The sequence below is a fragment of the Maniola hyperantus genome, chromosome 19 (genome assembly GCF_902806685.2).
Source record: "Maniola hyperantus chromosome 19, iAphHyp1.2, whole genome shotgun sequence".
NCBI classification, from domain to species: domain Eukaryota; kingdom Metazoa; phylum Arthropoda; class Insecta; order Lepidoptera; family Nymphalidae; genus Maniola; species Maniola hyperantus.
The window spans coordinates 5,600,559-5,620,705 of record NC_048554.1 but is presented as its reverse complement, the minus strand read 5'-3'; the positions used below and the strand labels follow the sequence as shown (position 1 = coordinate 5,620,705).

Here is a 20,147-nt window from a genome sequence, read left to right as displayed (position 1 = left end):
TTTGAAGTTACGGTAACTAGGTACATTATAATAGGTACACTTATATTTTAATATTCTGGGTTTTTTCCACAATCTAATAATTGCTGTAGCAATTCAACAAGAAAATATGCCGCTATGTCTGTACCAACGCAACAATACGTAAAACGCAATTACTTTTTGTTGTAAATAATAATATGTTTTCTTATATTTTATTGAAACAAACGACTATGTTTCTCAGGGCATCGTACAATGTACAACCGACATTAAAGTGTCTGGAACTGAAAATGTGCGCATTTAGTGAATTGTGTAACATGGTTTGGTGGTTGTAAGGGAAAATAGTAGACGTCAACTATTTTTATTTTCCGCCTGAAATGGACTGAGATTCACTACTCTTTCTTTTTATTATTGGAAACTCTACCACGATTTTACAAATCGCATGTTTTCTTAATTAATCGTTTACATTAAAGTAGTGCGTATTGAAGTATTACTGGAATTCAGGTAATCCAGTAATACTTCAAGAATACTGGAATACCTGAATTATATATGGACTATAAGATAGTAGAAGACTGTCGTGGCAACCCCCTGCCCTGATACCCTTAAACTTTAATAAATTGTGGAACTTTAAGAATGTCTATAGCAGGGAGTTGCCACGACGCTAATTGTCTGTGAAATCACGTCGATTTCTAATACTATTTCGAAGAAAAAAATAGACTTTATACTTTGACGTAAGACTGTCCCAAAGCCACCATGATCCAAACCTCGTAGCGCTGAGTTCCTCCTTGTGTTGACACACGCAGATTAACTTTCAGCTTTTATAAAATGACAAAGGTCTGGCATGCAATGGCTCTCTCTTTAATAGGTTTAAAGACGCCGAGACAACAAATTATACTAAAGGTAAATACGCCTTGTATCAACTTCGAGTAATTGTCGAAGGGGCCGTATAATCCATGAATTTAAATTGGCAATCGCCGAACAACGCTTACAATGGGGGGTGTAATTAAATTTCGATACCGCTTTACAAACAGAGTTAATTGGATCTGCTCAAAATTTTCTACAGAATGTAGATGAGTTCGCCCCCTATTCGAGGGGTCGAGGGTTCGATCCCGGGCACGTACCTCTACATTTTCGGAGTGAAATATGTGTTGCTTTAACGGTGAAGGAAAACATCGCGAGGAAACCTGCATGCCTGAGAGTTCTACATAATGTTCTCGAAGGTGTGTGAAATCTGCCTGCGGATTAGCAATTGCCCTTGGCCAGCGTGGTAGACTATGACCTAACCCCTTCTCATTCTAAGAGGAAATCCTTGCTCAGTATAGTGAGCCGGCGCGCGGCGTTGGGTTGCATCATGATGATGATGAAGATTAGTTTGTAGCTATTCTATCCGTGGAAGAATTTTCAGAATCGGATCATTAATACCGAGTAGGGGCGTAATTTCATAATAGTAACAAAATCTCTACATTGTCTACTAAACTTTGCAATTTTGCATGTAGGTTTTCTCTACAACGTAATCGTATAATGAGACGAAAACTTCCAAGAAGTAATTTTTAAAGATTTCAACTAAGTGAAGCCGGCGAACCAGGTATTTTTAGGGTTCCGTACCTCAAAAGGAAAAGCGGAACCCTTATAGGATCACTTTGTTGTTTGTCTGTCTGTCTGTCTGTCTGTCAAAAAACCTACAGGGTACTTCCCGTTGACCTAGAATCATGAAATTTGGCAGGTAGGTGGGTCTTATAGCTGGCTTTAGGGGAAAAATCTGAAAACCGTGAATTTAGGGTTAGATCACACAAAAAAATTAAATTGTGGTCATGAACTAATATAATTAGTATTTTCAATATTCAAGTAAGATAACTATATCAAGTGGGGTATCATATGAAAGGGCTTTACCTGTGCATTCTAAAACATATTATTTTTATTTATTTTTATGCATCATGGTTTTTGAATTATCGTGCAAAATGTCGAAAAAATACTACTGTAGTACGGAACCCTCATTGCGCAAGCCTGAATCGCACTTAGACGGTTTTTTTTTTTATAAAAAGGGAGAATACTTTTCATCTAATTACTTAGAAAAGATATGTATATATTCCGTTCATGAAAAACAGATAAGTACCTAATAAGAATTTGCGTTCAATTTGTTGTCATGCTCGAGACTTGCGAGTTTTACTTAAGTCAACGTAACTTCCATTAGAGGGTTTCGTCGGCTTATTTCCACATTGTTCTTACATAATTGAGTTTTCTTTGGGAATGATCCAATAAAGTATTGCTAAAGGGAATTTCGTGTAGATGCTATATAAACGTTATTTTTGATCTACTGATGGACTTATATGTATTTAAACACGCTTTATGAATATAATAGTTAGGTACTATTGAGGTAACTATTTACTAATAATTATGTTAATACATAGGTAAAGATACAATATTGTAATGGACTAAGAGCCAGCGCGTACCAGATCTTCGTTATTTTATATTGCCACTACACTAAGTGACTGGCAATGTACGACGTGGTTTTTAATACTTCCTTATTCCTTACCTTATCCCACGCTACGTGGGGTCGGCACAACATGTCTTCTTCTTCCACTCACTTCTGTCATTCGTCAACGTATTATCCACCCCTTTTTCACGCATATCCTCTTTCACGCAATCCATCCACCTTTTCTTTGGTCGTCCTCTCCTCTTTTTCCTTCCACATGATTTTTAATACTAGGTATTCCAAACAAAATAAAAAAAATAGACTTTATACTTTGAGTCTCTCATGACATTCACTTTATGCAAAACGATGTAGAAACTTTACGTTTGGATATAAAAATAACGCGATCCATTTACGTGCGAACATGGGGGTGTGAAGTGTTGCATGTGAACATGCGATGGATCAACATTGCCCGATAGCCAGTAGGTAACTTACAGTTGTCTGATAAAGCTGAAATTGAACGAGTGATGGTGGTTCTTTTGCGATGCCTGATATAAGTCCCGCAAATGGCTAATGCGCGTGGCCGCCATTTTAGTGACGTTCAGCACTAGACTGAGGTTTCGAGCTGATGGTATATTTTTACTTAAATATAGGTCAAATGACGTCATTTCGATGTTAATGAGACATGGTTCCAGCGCAATAGCAATTTGCGGGACTTACAGCAAACTAAACCTAGCACGGGGTACTTTATCGGAAAGTTGTAGTTTAAAATTGGTTGCTAAATTTGTACCGAACAGACAGTCTAACAAACAAACTGACAAGAAAGCAGACTAATATTAAATTGTCATCCAGTTCCGATCTATCTTTATTATTTAAAATCTGCCCATCGCCAAATTATTTTAAAAGGGATAGGGATTGCAGAATTTGTATTTTACCACTAGATGATGCCCGCGACTTCATCCGCGTGGATTTAGGTTTTTAAAAAATCCCGTGGGAACTCTTTGATTTTTCGTCTCTGTACCAAATATCATCAAAATCAGTTAGGCCGTGAAAAGCTAGCAGACAGATCAACAGACAGACACACTTTCGCATTTATAATATTAGTTCGCATTGACAATCGGGGAGGAAACGTCCCGCACACCCGCACATCCCCCGCGCTAACCCAGTGCGGGCGAGCGCGGGTGTGCGGGGCTCCCCCGCCTCATATCCCAATTGCCATCTCGACCTGTCGCGGACTTATACATAGTTAAAGATTTCCTACGTGCTCTCGGGGTCATGTAGAAAACAAACTATAGGTACTCCGCTGCAGTCAGTTTCAGCAAATTCACATATACTGGGGGTTGTGTAAGTTTTAATTATTTTGCCGGAATACGATTTCATTTTACGGTGCCAACAGCAATACACAAACTTAATTTGCGAGTGGTGGTAAGTTACAATTTTCATATAAGTAATATGTAGTTATTAAAATGACTAGCTGGTGCCCGCGACTTCGTACGCTTCTAAAAATCCCCTGGAAACTCTTTGATTTTCCAGAATAAAAAGTAGTCTACGTCACTCTCCAGTAGGGCTAACATGCGGCGCACGAGAAAATTTTGTCTATCTCTCCATGTCTACCGAAGCTAACATGGTTGCACAGGTCTTTTACTATACCCATGCAACAAATCCCGTCGATCCTTTGCTCCTTTGCGACGTGATTGAAGGACAAACCAACAAACAAACACACTTTCGCATTTATAATATGAGTACTGATTCGACATCATGCAGTATCTGTCACGATTTTTGTTGGTTTCGCCGAACCTTTCCTGCGACTTGTTTGATGTCGTCTGTTCAACTAGTGCAGAGTCTGCCAATGTTGCGCTTTCCCGTAAGAGGTAGCTATTCTAGCACTTTGAGACTTCAATGTCTATCGGTTCTTTAAATAATATGCCCCACCGTACGCCACCTTATCTTCGAAGTCTTCCAGCTACTCGGTTACTGCGATTTTTCTACGAATCTGCTCAATTCTGATTTCTGATTTTGATCACGAAGAAATATTCCAAGCATGGCTCCCTCCTTTACCCGTTGAGTGACTCTAAGCCTTCTAATGAGGCTCCTAGCGAACCGCATATCATCGCTAGCACTGGTTCAAAGACTGGTCTTTCTTCAGGCACAGGAATTTCACACAAGAAGAAAATTCAAAACTTTCCGAGCACTATTCAGTCGAGATATCTTGTATTGTCATTTAAACATCGAAATGGCCCTAACATAATTCCTATCTCTCATCAGCTTACAATTTCCGCATTAGAATACAACAAGCGTACTTACTACGAGTATTTCAGTCACAAGACTATTGACATTTCTTGATTGCATAAGAATAAACTCAACACACGCATTGTAAATATAAACATCCTGATTCATACAATAACAATAAGTGTTGCTAATGACGAAAAGAAACGCGATTGGTGCCGGTCGTAGACAGTTTTGGCATGAACTAATGACTTTAAATAATGGGCATAATTAGGTTGAAAATGCATGTTATAGAAGACATAACTATCAAGAAGTAAAATCTATAAACGCATGGGAGATGAAACTCTGAAAGCATTATTATCTGACGGAATCGCAATTATTAGAGCGCAACTGCAAAGGATACCAAAGAAACTCAGATTTAAAGGCGTTCTCATTGACGTTTCCGATAGACATAGAAGTCTCTTGCAAAAATTTCCTCAGAACTTGACCTTCTGCCGCTTGTGTCCAGCTGCTCCCAGCATATCGCTTGATATCATACGTCTACCTAGAGGAGTTTATCAACACTGCGTGATAAGTAAATGAAGTTAATCAACAAATTGGCTTGATATGTTTACGCAATAATATTTAAGCAGATTCAAATTAGGTGATCAACAAATAACAACTTTAATACAAGTAAGATTAAGTAAAAATAGAACAGTAGCAATTTCTGCATTGGCTTTGTTAAAATAAACAAAAGGAATTTTGCCTTTTATATGTATAGTCTGTATTTTAAGACAGTATCGCTATTGTACGTATCGAATTCGGAAATGCTGGCTAAGTGCCAAGTCTGCAATACATGGTTGAATATTGTTCTTTCTTAAGAATCAGCCAGAAAGTGCTACGGAAAGTTGCCAGGCTGTGTCCGAACTAATAAATAAAGCTATTTACAGTTCCGACATCATGCTGATCGCTTAATATATTTCGTAAACTAATAATGTTAATTTAGTCTGGCTGCACTCTTAAATTATTTTCCAAAGCCCAAGTAACAAAAACAACTTACATAATAATAAAATCATAAGAAAGTCTTAGTCAGAAGGTCACTAGGTCTTGAAAGGCAGAAAGTAAGGCAAAAGGTCGGCGGGACAGTGGTGGTGACATGAAAACTTTTAGAGGTAAGAATGTCGAAGAGGTAAGAAAGTGGAAGGAGGTCCTATCGCGATCAGTGGTAAACTAGACAAGGTAAGGCTCACAAAGGACTGTAGCGCCAATAGCAGAATTAGTGGTAATAAAACTAGTGTAAAACAATGAAACCTGTTTGGATCGAACATGCCCGGTCCGATCGCAATCTGCCTGTCTATTGAAAGTTGGAAATATCAATTAGCATTCAGTTGTTTGCCCGTTGATCACGATAAGGCTCGCTACGGCGCCACCTCCGGGCGACGGCTCAATCATCATTACATGGTGTCTATTAAATAGAATTTCCCGGCGTCGGATAGGCGGACGAGTTATGGCGCCAAGAATTTATAATAAATCCCGATAACCTAAGGCGATATCAGAGAGATCAAAGATAGCGGGTATTTTAAAGTGGCATGAATATCTAGTTCTTGGCGCGTGAATTTATAGTGCAACTCGAAGTCAAAACAATATCTACACAAATAGAGTTAACTTTCAAGCTCTTTTGAGTCGATAAATCTTTGTGTTGGCTTCTCTACAATGTACCTACTATTCTATTTTGTATGCTAGCTATACACGGTCTATCTATTAAACCGATAATACTAACCGAACTATAAAGGTACAGAGATAGCTTGCATCCCGAAGAAGGACTTGAGCTACTTTTTATCTCGAAAGATCAAACAATTCCCTCGGGATTTCTAAAAACCAATATTTACGCGGACGAAGTCGCGGGCATCATATAGTAACTATTCTACTCAAATTTTGTTAGCAACGTACCTATCTAATCAAAATGTTGACGTTCAGAAAAAAAAAAATCTTAATTCCTGGCATAGCTAGTGATGAACATGAAAGAACTAACTTGGTTACTAACTTTAACCTACTTTTATATCTAGATTTATCATTTAGTTGACCATACGGTATATATTTTTAACGAAATGCATACTAGCTATTGAATTCAATAATTCCAGGGAAGCACTTAAAACTTATAGGGATAGTAAGAAAAGAAAAACAATTAGAAATTTCGCAAAAGATTACATTTCGTACTTATAAATGTTATACCTATCCCAAACATAATATTTTTTTCAGTGCTTAAAAAAAGCCGACCTAAATAATTGGAAGAACTCCAAAATCAGGCTCTGCGAATGTTTCTGTTCCCGTACAAGGAAACGAGAATACAAATACCTACATTTTGATATTTTATTTCAATGGCATACCCAAATAAAACAAAATGAACTGCCATGCATACATATGTAAATGGAAGTTCTTTGTCATAGTATTAAGCAAAAAAGATGTTTTAAATTCAATTAAATTAAATTAAGACAAAGCAGTTGTTGTAACCTATATACAAACAAGTGTATATAGATATTAAATGTACTTTATGTACAAGTATAAAGATAACGTCGCGCAATTGCGGTTTTCTTTCGAGGTTATGGTATCTAAGTATATTCAGATCTGCGATGCGATAATGTGCCTACCATGTATGTATGAATGTAATGATTTTAAAATAATTTAACAATTAAAAAAATAAGTACCCTATTTTAAAACTTTTTCTTTTTTGAAAGAACAATTTCAACTTTGGAGACCACTGCTAGTTTAATCTGCCACTGCTCTAAATAATGACATCTCTTTATCATTGGCCTAAGTTTCTGAGTCACGGTATCTTTTTGTGACCCTCTTGCATACCACTTTCCCTTGTATAATAAGCTGACAAAATTCATATTTCTTACTATCACCAAGACTGACGCTTGGTTTCTTGGTGGTATACTATTTGTTTTATATACTTTTAACAGAGCTTTTTCCAATGGTAGAAGTAATTCGAGAAATGAGACACGTAATCTAGTATTTTTCGCTACTTCATTAAAATATATTTCATCGAAGAGCATAAAATATAATTTTATATTTCTCGTTACCTACTACTTATTTGAAACTTGAGCTTTAATTATTTATTTTTCTATATTATATTTGTCTTCGAGTGCTTGTCTGAAGGATCTAGTTAAAATTGTATGCTATTAAATATCTAGTATCGTTTTTCCAGAATTCATTCGCCGACGACGTCTCAAGTACCTTTATTAGATTTGGTTTTTAGCGCAAATAATGTAGTACGTAAATGTGATTTGAACAGCGAAATACAGTCGAATTCAGATTTATCTAATCTGCCAAGGCTGGTGTTCAATATTTTAGATTTTAAAGACATTTTTTTATACATTTTGTGGCTAATTCTACATATTTATACTGTATACTATCTCCAAATTTAAATGCCCCTTTCATAATGATCCCAGCGGAAAAGGATCGTAGCACTACATTTAGATCTATCAATGTAGTTTTAGTTTACAGATTGTGTACAACAGGATAATTATTATTTTGGATTTCTTATTATTTACTCTTCTTACTTATGTAATAATAAAAAGACAGACACAGTTAGACAGTTTTAAATTTAATTTAGAGCTGTCAAACCTCGTGACTTTAGCTGCCAATCGCAAGCCTATTGTTTAAATTTTTAGCGTGCATTAAATTAGAGTCTTTAAAGTTAAGATCATGTTCCGTCCCGTTCTAGCAATATTAAAAAGAAAAAGATACAGATACTATAAATTTAGTTTAGTGAAAGACAACAGAATCGGCGCCATTAGAATAATTCTGATCTCTACTCCGTGGATGTAATCATAAACTCGTTTGAGTTTTCCCGTATACCCATTGGATTGAGTACCGACAATTGAAACCAAAGAACACCTTTTTTTTACAACTAGCTGATGGCCACAACTATGTTCGGGTGGATTAAAGTTTTTAAAAATCCCGTGGAAAGTCTTTGATTTTCCGAGATAAAAAATAGCCTATGTCACTCTCCAGGTCTTTAAATATACCCATGCAAAAATCAATCACGTCAATTCGTTGCTCTGTAGCGACGTGATTGAAGGTCAAACCGACAAACAAACATACTTTCGCAATATTAGTAGTGATATGAAGGCATACTTTGTGATAAAGGTAGTCAATCAAAATACTTAATATTTATTTTTTCATTGGATTATTTATGTTTCCTGTGTAATTGATAATGATAATGTCAAGACGTCGTGGCAGATTTATTAACCTTACAATAAGATTAACACGCAGTGGTTGTAAAATAAATAAACCATAACATTATAAAATCCCATCCATATAATATACCTGGTACGAATGGTACCTACTATTTTACATTAATGTTATAACGCGTAAGATTGAAGTCCTCATGCGCCATTTTAACTTTACGTGTCAAAAGTACGATTTTAGTCCTTATTTCAAAGGTGAACCGTACTTTTGACATGACAGTTGACCCATAGAGTTAAAATGACGCGTGAGGCGTCATTTTGTACGGACTATAAGATACAAGGCCCCAGCAACGGAGATAAGATATGATACAACTGGTGACCCAGCGTATTATTTCGATGCTGATTGTACATTATTCATACATAAAACGTTCGCAATTGCGTATTTGTTGACAATTGTTACCTTGTTAGAGAATATTAGTCAATAGGAGTGAATTAATACGGTCAATATTATGTTCTTATTAAACTACGTAGTGAATATGTACCTATAGTACAGGTCGACATGGCAATCGGGATATGAGGCGGAGGGATGCCTCGTACACCCGCAAGTCACCCACGCTATCGCGCACCGGGTTAGCGCGGGGACTGTGCGGGTATGCGGGGCGTCTTACTCTGATCTGTCGCGTACTATACTTCTGCGCGTAAATCTCTGAATAGTTTTAAAAACACAATCCATGTTTGCTTGTGTATTTGCTTATAGCTAACTGCCTCATAAATTGAAGGTTAAAAGTACGGTACGATGCCGTGTAGAAACCAATAAGGGGGACGGGTTTAGTAACAACTGTCATACCCTTTCCAAGCTACCACTTCCATCTTAGAGTCCATCATCACTTACCACCAGCTAAGATCGTAGTAAAGGGCTAACTTGTATCTGAATGAAAAAAAAGTTCCTGACGTACCTGTACCCGTTGACACTGTATTAAGCTTTGCGTGTGCGTCAGTATCCTCAACACCATGTGTTCTATCGTGCTCTGTTCCTCGAAGACCATCCTCGCCAGGTCCAGCAGCACTTGGTTCCTCTTCACCTCCAGCTGTGAGCGTTCATACAGCTGCGCGTTCCGCAGGCCGATGCCGCAGAACTGGAGGTAGGATGCGAAGACCTTCTCGTCGTACGACGTGAAAGGTCCATCGCTTTGTTTATTTATCACCTGGAATTAAAAGGTTCTTTTAATTTTGTTGTGACAGCGCATATCAAACGATTATTATAATGCCCCTGGTCGGTAATTGAATATTGGGTATCCCAGTTTATCCTCCGTACATCGAACGCTAAGCCATCGGTCTCGGTTATTATCACATCATTTGGTAATAACCGCACTACTCACTTTATAACTACCGGAATAAACAATTTCATTACTCGTATAAAATTATCAAGAGGGCTTAGGCATAGAAAGCAAGACATTTTTGTATGCGGTTTGTATTCTACAAGGGAGACCTTGTGAGCAAACCCCTATAAATAAATTAGATTTAAAAAAACTATCACTACCCATATTATATTATATTTTTTATTATAAATGCGAAAGTGTGTTTGTTGGTTGGTTTGTCCTTCAATCACGTCGCAACGGAGCAACGGAGCAACGGACGTGATTTTTTGCATGGGTATATAGTTAAAGACCTGGAGAGTGACATAGGCTACTTTTTATTCCGGAAAATCAAACAGTTCTCACGGGAATTTTAAAAAGTAAATCCACGCGAACGAAGTCGCGGGCATCAGCTAGTTGAAAATAAAATTTTAATTTTTGAATACACAATTTTCATAACAAAATACGTTTCAAACTTCAAATACAAATTGAAATCACTGCGGCAGTCGGTAAAAATAAAATGAAATGAAATGAAACGAATGAAATGAACGAAGCTTCGTTTATTTCTCCAATTGATCGCTATCAAAGGGAAAGAAAGTTGCAGTTTACAATAGGTAGGTATCTCGGTAAATGTAATTTCAGAACCATTTCGAATACCTTTGGCAAAGGAAACGATTGATTTTCAATACCCGGAAAAATTTCGTTTTGATATAATGACCTTTTGAACAGCTATAATTATTGCGATAAATAAACAGCTGTGATTACTTTGTCCATAATATCAATTCATGATCATCAGCTGCTCGATTGCGGTAGAATGACAGCTACAATGTCACGATCGCAATCACCTCTGATTGATTGACGCTCGCTCACTATTGGCTACAATGCATTGTTGCAACAAGAATCGCACAAATTCACCCAATCTCAACAATTGAGATTGTAATAATGATTGATGCAGGTTTTACAAAATCGACCTACAGGTTTAGGTCAGCAACATGGAGTACCTCTTCAGCATCAGGATTGAACAGTTGGAACTCGGGAGTTCACAAGCGTAACAAAAGTGTAAAGCAGAATCGGTTCAGTAAGGGCACCTAAGACTTAAAATAAAGTACCGAATCAAAGTTAATAAAAAATGTTAAACAAACGAAAAAATCGGTTAAGAGCGAGTCGATAACACGAAGGATTTCGTACCATCGTACAAGCCAGAAAACTTTTTTTTTTAATTTCATAGCTCAGCCATTTTGAAATTGTTATTAAGTATTTGTTGTTGTAGCCGTTATAGAAATACACACTCCGTGAAAATTTCTACCTATTACGGTTCATGAGATACAGCCCGCTGACAGACAGACGGCCGGACGGACGGACAACGGAAGCTTACTAATGGGGTCCATTGGCACCTTTCGGGTACGGAACCCTAGAAAAGAAAGTGCTGTCAGTAAGAAACCCTCACCTGTGCAACTCCAATGACTTCGCCATTGATGTCCTTGATAGGCATACACAGTAGTGATCTCGTCTTATAACCCGTTTGTTGGTCAATGTCGTGGTTAAACCTCTCGTCCTAGAACAAAGAAACATTGATTAAATGATTAATGATTATTTATTTAAATAACTCAGTACAGTTCATCTCTCTGGAATCCTGACCCCTAAACTAGGAAATCCCGTGTCTTAGGGGCCAGTGCCTTCCCAAACATAGAATATGAATAGTTATTAATTTACAGCTAGGTATTACAACTATTTAAAATATATAAATAAACAAAACACAAGGTTTAAAAGTAAAACAAACTATGGGACGCGTCCGTAAGCTGTGGCTAAGAACCGCGATTGATAGGCGTCCACAATTATATTATTAATCCACTGGAAAACCATTTTTTTCCAACCTGGAATTGAACCTTGGACTGCAGTATCATCACAGGGAACATTCATTACTTAAATAAAAATACCTAAGTATTTTTTTTAAATTCAGATACAAGTAAGCTCTTTACCGCAATCTCGCCTGGTGGTAAGTGATGCTGCAGTTTACGATGGAAGCGGGCTAACCTGGAAGGGGTATGGCAGTTTTTATTCAACTTATACCCCTTTGGTACACGATCGTACCGAGACGCTAAATCACTTGGCGGCACGACATTGCCGATAGGGTGGTGACTAGCCACGGCCGAAGCCGACCATCAGACACCAGACCGAAAATATTCGTGATTATGACTCTTTATGAAATCTAATCTATCTCTATATGAAATAACAGTTTTCCGATCGGAAATATAAATTAAGTATGTAAAGTAAATAGAACTCGTAAGACAAGGTTGAGATTATTTAAATTTTATCTTCTAATAGATAAAAGGAAAAGATGACTGACTGACTGATCTATCAACGCACAGTTGAAACTGCTGGACGCATCGGGCTGAAATTTGGCATGCAGATAGCCATTATGACGTAGACATCCGCTAAGAATGGATTTTTGAAAATTCAACCCCTAAGGGGGTAAAATAGGGGTTTGAAATTTGTGTAGTCCACGCGGACGAAGTCACGGGAATAAGCTAGTTACGTAATAATATAACATATACGTACAGGCAACATACTATCAACGAAAGTAAAAATAATTATTATAAAGCAAGAAATAGTCCGCTATTTCTACCTAATATTTAATTAATATCCAGAGGTATTTTTGTGCTTTAACCATTTTAAATCGCAGCATTCAATTTCCTTTTTCATTCCCATTTTTCGCATTAAAGTAGAATTTTTGCGGAGTTAAGAAGCAATTAGATCAAGAGCTGCTCTGTCGGAAAGAGATGAAAGGACGATCTGTGGTCAGCTTCAGTTCTAGATTGCGATTACACAGCCCGGATCATGTGGATATGATGAGTTTTTACATTCAAGTAGGTATAGTAAGCTTCATTTTATGATTTTACTTAGTGTATGGCAAAAAAGCTGTGATAGCCTAGTGGTTAGTACCTAAACATGAATTAGGTATATTTATATAGTTTCTTACAGTCAAAGCGGCATTATTGATAGCCCGCGAATAGTCCGTATGTCAGGTACAGGGACCTAATACATCATCGCCACGTTTCAATACGTACTTTGTTGCCGAACTATTTATCTTTTTCTTACCCGATTTTAGTAACATAAAAAACTTTTTTGTTGTTATATTTCTACCACATAAACTTTATCAGAAGTTTATATCAGCTTATGATTCTTATAAACCTAGGTTTCTTTATTTGACATGGTTTATTTATGAAGCGTTCTATTTATTGAAATTCTTTGAATAAGAATAAATCCCAGATTAGTTTAGTGGGCAACTTTACCTAATGTAATATTTCATACGCCTATCTAGTTACTAGTATTTACTCCATAATATATACTATGGTTAATATATACGGGTACTAGGTAATGCCCGCGACTTCATCCGCGTGTACTTAGGTTATGTAAAATCCCGTGGGAAGTGGGAACTCTTTGATTTTCAAGGATAAAAAGTAGCCTATGTCCTTCCCCGGGATGTAAGCTAACTCTGTATCAAGTTTCATCGAAATCGGTTAAACTGTAAGACCGTGAAAAGGTAGCAGGCAGTGGTGAGATCACACGAACGTGAATCTGTCAACACGCAGACCATATTTTGACAGAAAGTGTCAATTTTAATTCCTGGTAGGTATAACGCGTAAAATTTAACTCCTCACGCGCCATCTTAAAATTTTCTGTCAAATTTCATGTCAAAAGTACGATTTTAGTCCTTATTTTAAAGTTGAACCGAACTTTTGACATGACAGTTGACCCCTAGAGTTAAAATGGCACGCGAGGAGTCATTTTGTACGGACTGTTACGCTTGTTTGGGCGCTTCGAATCGACACAAAAAATATCTGTCATTTCGTAAACACCTCTTTCAGCGTGTATTTCCATTTCAGTGATTCCGACTATCGTGTTTGATCAATCACTAAATTACTGACTGATTATATGTAGGTATAACAAGCCACGTGTTACGGATAGATCACTCTATGCAGTATTGCGGTTACCCATCAATACCATAAATCTGATTAACTCCTATCACGCTAGGCCACGAACAGACTAGTAAAATATTATGTGAGGTGCGTTTCTATAACTTTTTTCGGACAAAGACCCATTGCGTGCAACTTAAATCTTTTGCTTTTCGCATTATGTCGTTGTGAGACTGATCGACAAGAAACCCGACAAATCGTTAAGGAGACGCGCACGCTTAATATCAGCGCAGTGCGTTCGAGCCGTAAGACCTTAGCCGATGTATCGTAACAAGTTGAAACCTTTGGCCACATAGACTTTGCCTTGCAGCCATTCCATCAGCAAACCAGTCAACTCCATGCGCTATATGTTATTGTAAGGCTACTTACTGCAAAAAGTTACCTATAAATTATACGATATATATTGAGAATCATATTAATTCTTTAATCTTAAAAAATACCTATCCTGACAAATCGCGAGGGAGACGCGCACGCTCAATAATCGCGCAGTGCGTTCGAGCCGTAAGACCTTAATATACCGCAACGCGCTGAAACTACATCACCCCGCCTTTAGCTTGCGGCCATCCCTTCAGCAAAGCGATCATGTCCAAGCACTACATCTTATTGTAAGGCTACTGTATAAAGTTATAAATTACCCGATACATCGACACCCATATATTCTTAGCCATTCGTAACACGCCGAGACGCTTAGTTATTTTGTGAAACGATATACTCTTCCGGCGGATGTTCCGCGCTGTTATTTATTACAGGAAAGAAAATTGTTGAATGAGCCTAGAATGGATCACGTAAAATTCAGTTTTCATTCATTCATTCAGTTTTTGTAACATATTTTTGTTCATTGCATGAGACCTGCAGGCCGATTGCGAATCGACTGCATCTATCATTTAATGACAGCATCAATGTCAAAATATGGTTTTCCTATCACGGTTCGGTGAGACAGTCCACAAAGGATAGATGTGGACAAAAAAATGTTTTGACAATTAATTTACACTATCGATAAAATTTATTGTATGAAAAATGCTATTGCGGACGCGTTTTGAAGTTTGATGTCATATAAGAACCTCGACAAATGTTACGTCAAATGAGGTTTTCATTGAAACAACTCGAGAGGTGTTTTTATCAGTGACATAAGCTATCCGCAAATCGTTTTACTACTCATATTAATTAAAATAAAGTTATGAAAGGGATTAAAAAAGGCTATAGTAATTCTTCTGCTAGATAAGAAATCAATTATTAATTTTAGAAGCTAGTATAATAGTATAAAAGTATTTTTAGATTAATGTAAGTCTCATAAGTACTTTTAAAAGAATATGTGATGACTCTTTCATTAGTAGGTTTGATGCACAGAGTACATTAAATATAGAGGTATACTAACACTGAGAAATGAGAATCACAGAGTACTTTTTACACGCACCTATAACTTCTTGGAGAACAGTTATATGCATTTTAACTAAATAATTAAATATCATTGCTTTAACGGTGATGGAAAACATCGTGTGGAAACCTGCATGCCTGAGAGTTCTCCAAAATGTTATCGAAGGTGTGTGAAGTGAAGTCTACCAATCCGCATTTGGCCAGCATGGTAGACTATGGCCAAAACTCTTCTCACACTCAAGAGAACCGTACTCTATAGTGAGCCAGCGACAAGCTGAACATAATAGTATACCTTTGACTCCTTTGAGAACAATATGGAGAACTCTCAGGCATGCAGATTTCCTCATGATATTTCCTTCACCGCTAAATCAAGTTAAGTATAATTAATTGTTTAAAACGCACATAACTCTTAGAGATGCGTACCTAGAATTGAACCCCCAACCTTCAATTATTCAGAGGTGGACATCCTAACCACTAGGCTCTTCGGGGAACTTGTCCAAAAGTCAAATCATTTTCTGATTTAATTGATTTAGCTTTAGAAATTACTTTGGAATTTAAATTATTTAGGCAAATAAAACAACAGTTTGATGATTTTTTATGTATTCTTTTATTAAAGTAGATTAGATTCTGACATTTTAATTATATCACCATCTGCTTCTTATAAATCTAATCTGGCACCGTTCATTATTTTATTTGTGTCTGCACGGGGTCCAAGAGCTCATGTTCACAACATATTCCAATCCATACCTTTGTCAGGATGAAGAAATGAATGCAGCACTGTATCACCTTTGCCTGAAAAAAAATTATGATAACTGAGTAAGTGACCACTGACTGTGTTGCTTAATCTATACCACTAGGCACTACCAGCTTCTGTTTAGGTATGACGTTGTCTGCGAAGACTTTAGAATCAGTGTATATGGTATCTTTGTTACTAATTTAGCTAATCCAAATTGTTTCTTTAAATATTTGTGGTGCGAAGGAGTAAGAAACATCCAAACTTTCATATGAAGAGCAACGTTTTAGGCAGCTCTAGATACATAAGGAAACATACTCGAGAAAGCACTTGTAGTGTGGAGGTACTTACTATGAAGTCATAACCACCAGTAGCAATGGACTCAATTTGTATAATAGGTACTTTATGAAACGCTGTTAAAACTCCTCTAACTTTTCGGAGTTTAATACCATTGTAACAACTAAATATCACTTGCTTAGCTGTGAAGGAAAGGGAAGATCGTGAGGAAACCCGCATGAGAGCCTTTACTTGTATTGAATGATAACGTTTGTTAACTTACGAGTTCTAACTTCCAAGCAGCCACAGTCCGTCAATAAGGGTCCCAATACTTAGGCAAATCAGTGCCCAGGCATTTGCGTATAAGTTCAGTGAGAAAAACTAAGTCTCCGGAGTCCGAGGAGCAAGCAAAGTTGCAGAATTATTCACAAAAAACAAACGCGTAAACTAAGGAAAAACAACAAAAAATTGTACTTTGTGGTCTGGGGTTCTAAATAGTTACCACAGACTAACTACTTATTTGTAATAAGTAACGTAGCCAAATTTAGGAGACTGTTATGTCCATGTAAATTGCTAGATTACCAAGTGATTACCATAGATATTCGATTTAGTCGGGTTATAAATAGGTCCGTGCTACCAATACGTCATCAAAATGTCGATAATGACCAAATGCGATATAGTGCATTAGTCGTCCGCGATAGCAAATTTATCAACTGTAACGATCACGATTCTTAAGGATATTTCTATTGCGATGTCACATGTCAGTTTACGGCAATCGGCCTGCCGCTCGATTGCGGTAGAATGACAGCTACAATGTCACGATCGCAATCACCTCTGATTGGTTGACGCTCGCTCACTATTGGCTACAATGTATTGTTGCAGCAAGAATCGCACAAATTCAGCCAATCACAAACAGAACAATTGAGATTGTAATAATGATTGATGCAGGTTTTACGAAATCGACCTACTGTAATGTCTAGATGCAAGTCTAATGTAAATAATCTACATTAAAGAAGAAAGTGACTGACTGCCTGATGTCTATCAACGTACGTTTTTATTTATTTTTTGCTAAGTAGTTTTTGATTTATCGTGCAAAATGTCGAAGAAATACGTCTGTAGTAGGTATGACACCCTTGATGCGCGGGTCTGACTTTTTTACTTTTAAAGATTTAGAAATGGAAGGTTTCTTCCGAGAAGCTATACTACCAATGCTTCATCTAATTAAATATACCATCAAGAGTTGTAAGATTTTTTGTTTAGGACCAATTTTCTTGCATATAAATAAATTTATTCGTTTGTATGCCACTTATCTGTGTATGTAAATTTCTGTTGCAAGACATACGCATACGAGTATCGTCTGGTATACATAACTGGTAATAGGTACAAGGCCGAAATTTTGGAACTCGGCCAGAACTTGTATGTGTTGTGCCCGAGTTATGGTGTCGTGTGGATAATTCAATGAGATTTATGAATCGATTAATTAAAATTAAATATCGCTTAACATGAAAAAGGATCTGGTTATACAGGCCTAAAACCTACAGTTATAATTACTTGTTTATTATTGAAATTAATTCAGAATATATTATATCAGGCTTAATTAATCGGAAAATGTTACACAAAATGTGACAGCGTCCTACATCATTCGATCCGATATCAGAACGATCCTGTTTCATAAAATTATCGTACCAGAATGCTGAAATTTCTAGTGAATAGGACAGGACTATCGTTTAGTGAATGATCGCGACGCGAGTAGCTATTTTCAAAAATGCTATCTGTTTCACGCTACTTCGCTGCCTTCTCCTCGTGAAAGATAAAGAGAATTGCAAGTCCAGTAGGCATTTGCCTACATTTTATTGTTGAAATATTGGTTCGGCTCATTCGGCAACTAGACGATCCTCTCAATTTAGAAATAGCATTGAATATTTTTACACAAGACAGTATAATTATTCTAACTCACATAACATTATGTCAAGTTAATCCAGAGGAAAGAAAAAATTGACATAACTAGCGACAATTAAAACACAAACGGTTGGCTTATGGTAAAAAACTGTCATATCATAGAATAAACCACCAGGCAATAATAATAAACACCAGTTAGCCTGACACTCAAAGAAACCTTGGCTCTGGCGGGTACAATTTTCAAAATTTAAAATTGCTAATTTGCCTGTTCTGGTCCTTGATTTAAAAAAATATTCTTTATAATAATATAATATAAGCATTTAGATTATATCAATAATTCATTAGCAAGGTTCCTTACTCACATACTTACATAATTTCGCAACAAAAGGCAACCTCCATCACGGAATTCATGAAGTGTGTGAAGATGGATAGCTTAGCATTTATTTAAGAGGGCTTGGCATTCGGCACGAATTATTCATACGTACACGCTTTTGCTGTTATTGACCTGACATTTTGTTTCTAGTATTTGAGAAAACAATAACGGTTAGGTACCTAAATAATACAATATGTATAGTACGCGACAGTTCGAGATGGAAATTGGGGTAGGGACACCCCCCACACCCCCCGCGCTAACCCGGTGCAGGATAGCGCGGGTGACGTGTGGGTGTGCCTCATTACCCTCATTATCCTGATACCCCGATTGCCATCTCGACCTGTCGCGTACTATACTTAAAGCCTAAAATGTAGGAAATATTTTGTTTGTAAAAGTTTTTCAATAATCTCTATATATAAAAATGAATCGCTAAATGTGTTGCTGATCCCAAATCTCGAGAACAGCTGAACCGATTTCGCTAATTCTTTTTTTATAATATATCTTGAAGTAGGGTACGAGGATGGTTCTTACGGACAGAAAAATTTAAAAAAATTCCTAGTAGTAGCTAGTATTTAATAAATAATAGATATAGTCCTAACAAGCCTACGAGGGAGGAAGTAACTTTGGGCAAAATGTGACTATTAAAAGACCGTTGAATAATTTATATTAAGTAACAAGCAGCTAGCTGTTTCCCCTCGACTTTGTCCGCGTCCCACGGGAACTGTATTTTCCCGTGAATTTTCCAAAAAAATCCTTATATATACAAACCTTATCCTGACAATAATGAACATAAAAAAAAGAATTGCCCAATTTGATTCACTCGTTCGAAAGTTATGCGCGTGTGTGAGATTTATGGTAAAAAGAAGAGAGAAGTTAAGACAGTGGGCTTTAATAGTGATGATAAATTAAATCCAATGATTACTAATGAAAGTTATCATTTATCAATTATTTGTCAGGTAAGGCCAAATACTAAGTAATTAAAAATCAAGCAAAGCATCTGCTGTATTATTTCAAAGTAAGAATCCTAATCATCTAAACAGGATTCTATAATAATTAGAAGCTAACAACCTAGTGTTTACTTTTATCTCAATGTATAAAATAAAAAGCACAAGAGGGTAGGTGATAAATACAGAAGTAAAACCAACCAAGTCGAATAATAACTGAATTGTATTTGTTCAGCATTGATCTATTTATATTAAAATGAATCTACCACCCATTTCGCTAAGGTGTTTAGTCATGGAGAAGAAAGGGCAAAGAAACTCCATAACACACATCTTTTAAAACATTAGAACGTTGAGTAAAGTAGTAGGTACATATTTGGTACACAGTTACAACAGGTAACCTATAAAAGGCAAATGATTACATTACATTATAATACA

At 36.8% G+C, this 20,147-nt stretch overlaps 1 protein-coding gene across 13 annotated transcripts in view; it reads right to left on the bottom strand.

Moving 5' to 3' along the window:
- Nucleotides 1-20,147, bottom strand: part of Pde11 (Phosphodiesterase 11) — a 232,146-nt gene that overhangs the window by 20,605 nt on the left and 191,394 nt on the right. For all 13 annotated transcript variants that reach the window (XM_069504882.1, XM_034978574.2, XM_034978581.2 and 10 more), the window contains 2 exons: nt 11,584-11,691; nt 9,738-9,986 (listed from right to left, as the gene is read on the bottom strand). In XM_069504882.1, coding sequence (XP_069360983.1) covers nt 9,738-9,986; nt 11,584-11,691 — 357 coding nt within the window. The remainder of the gene's footprint in view (nt 1-9,737; nt 9,987-11,583; nt 11,692-20,147) is intronic.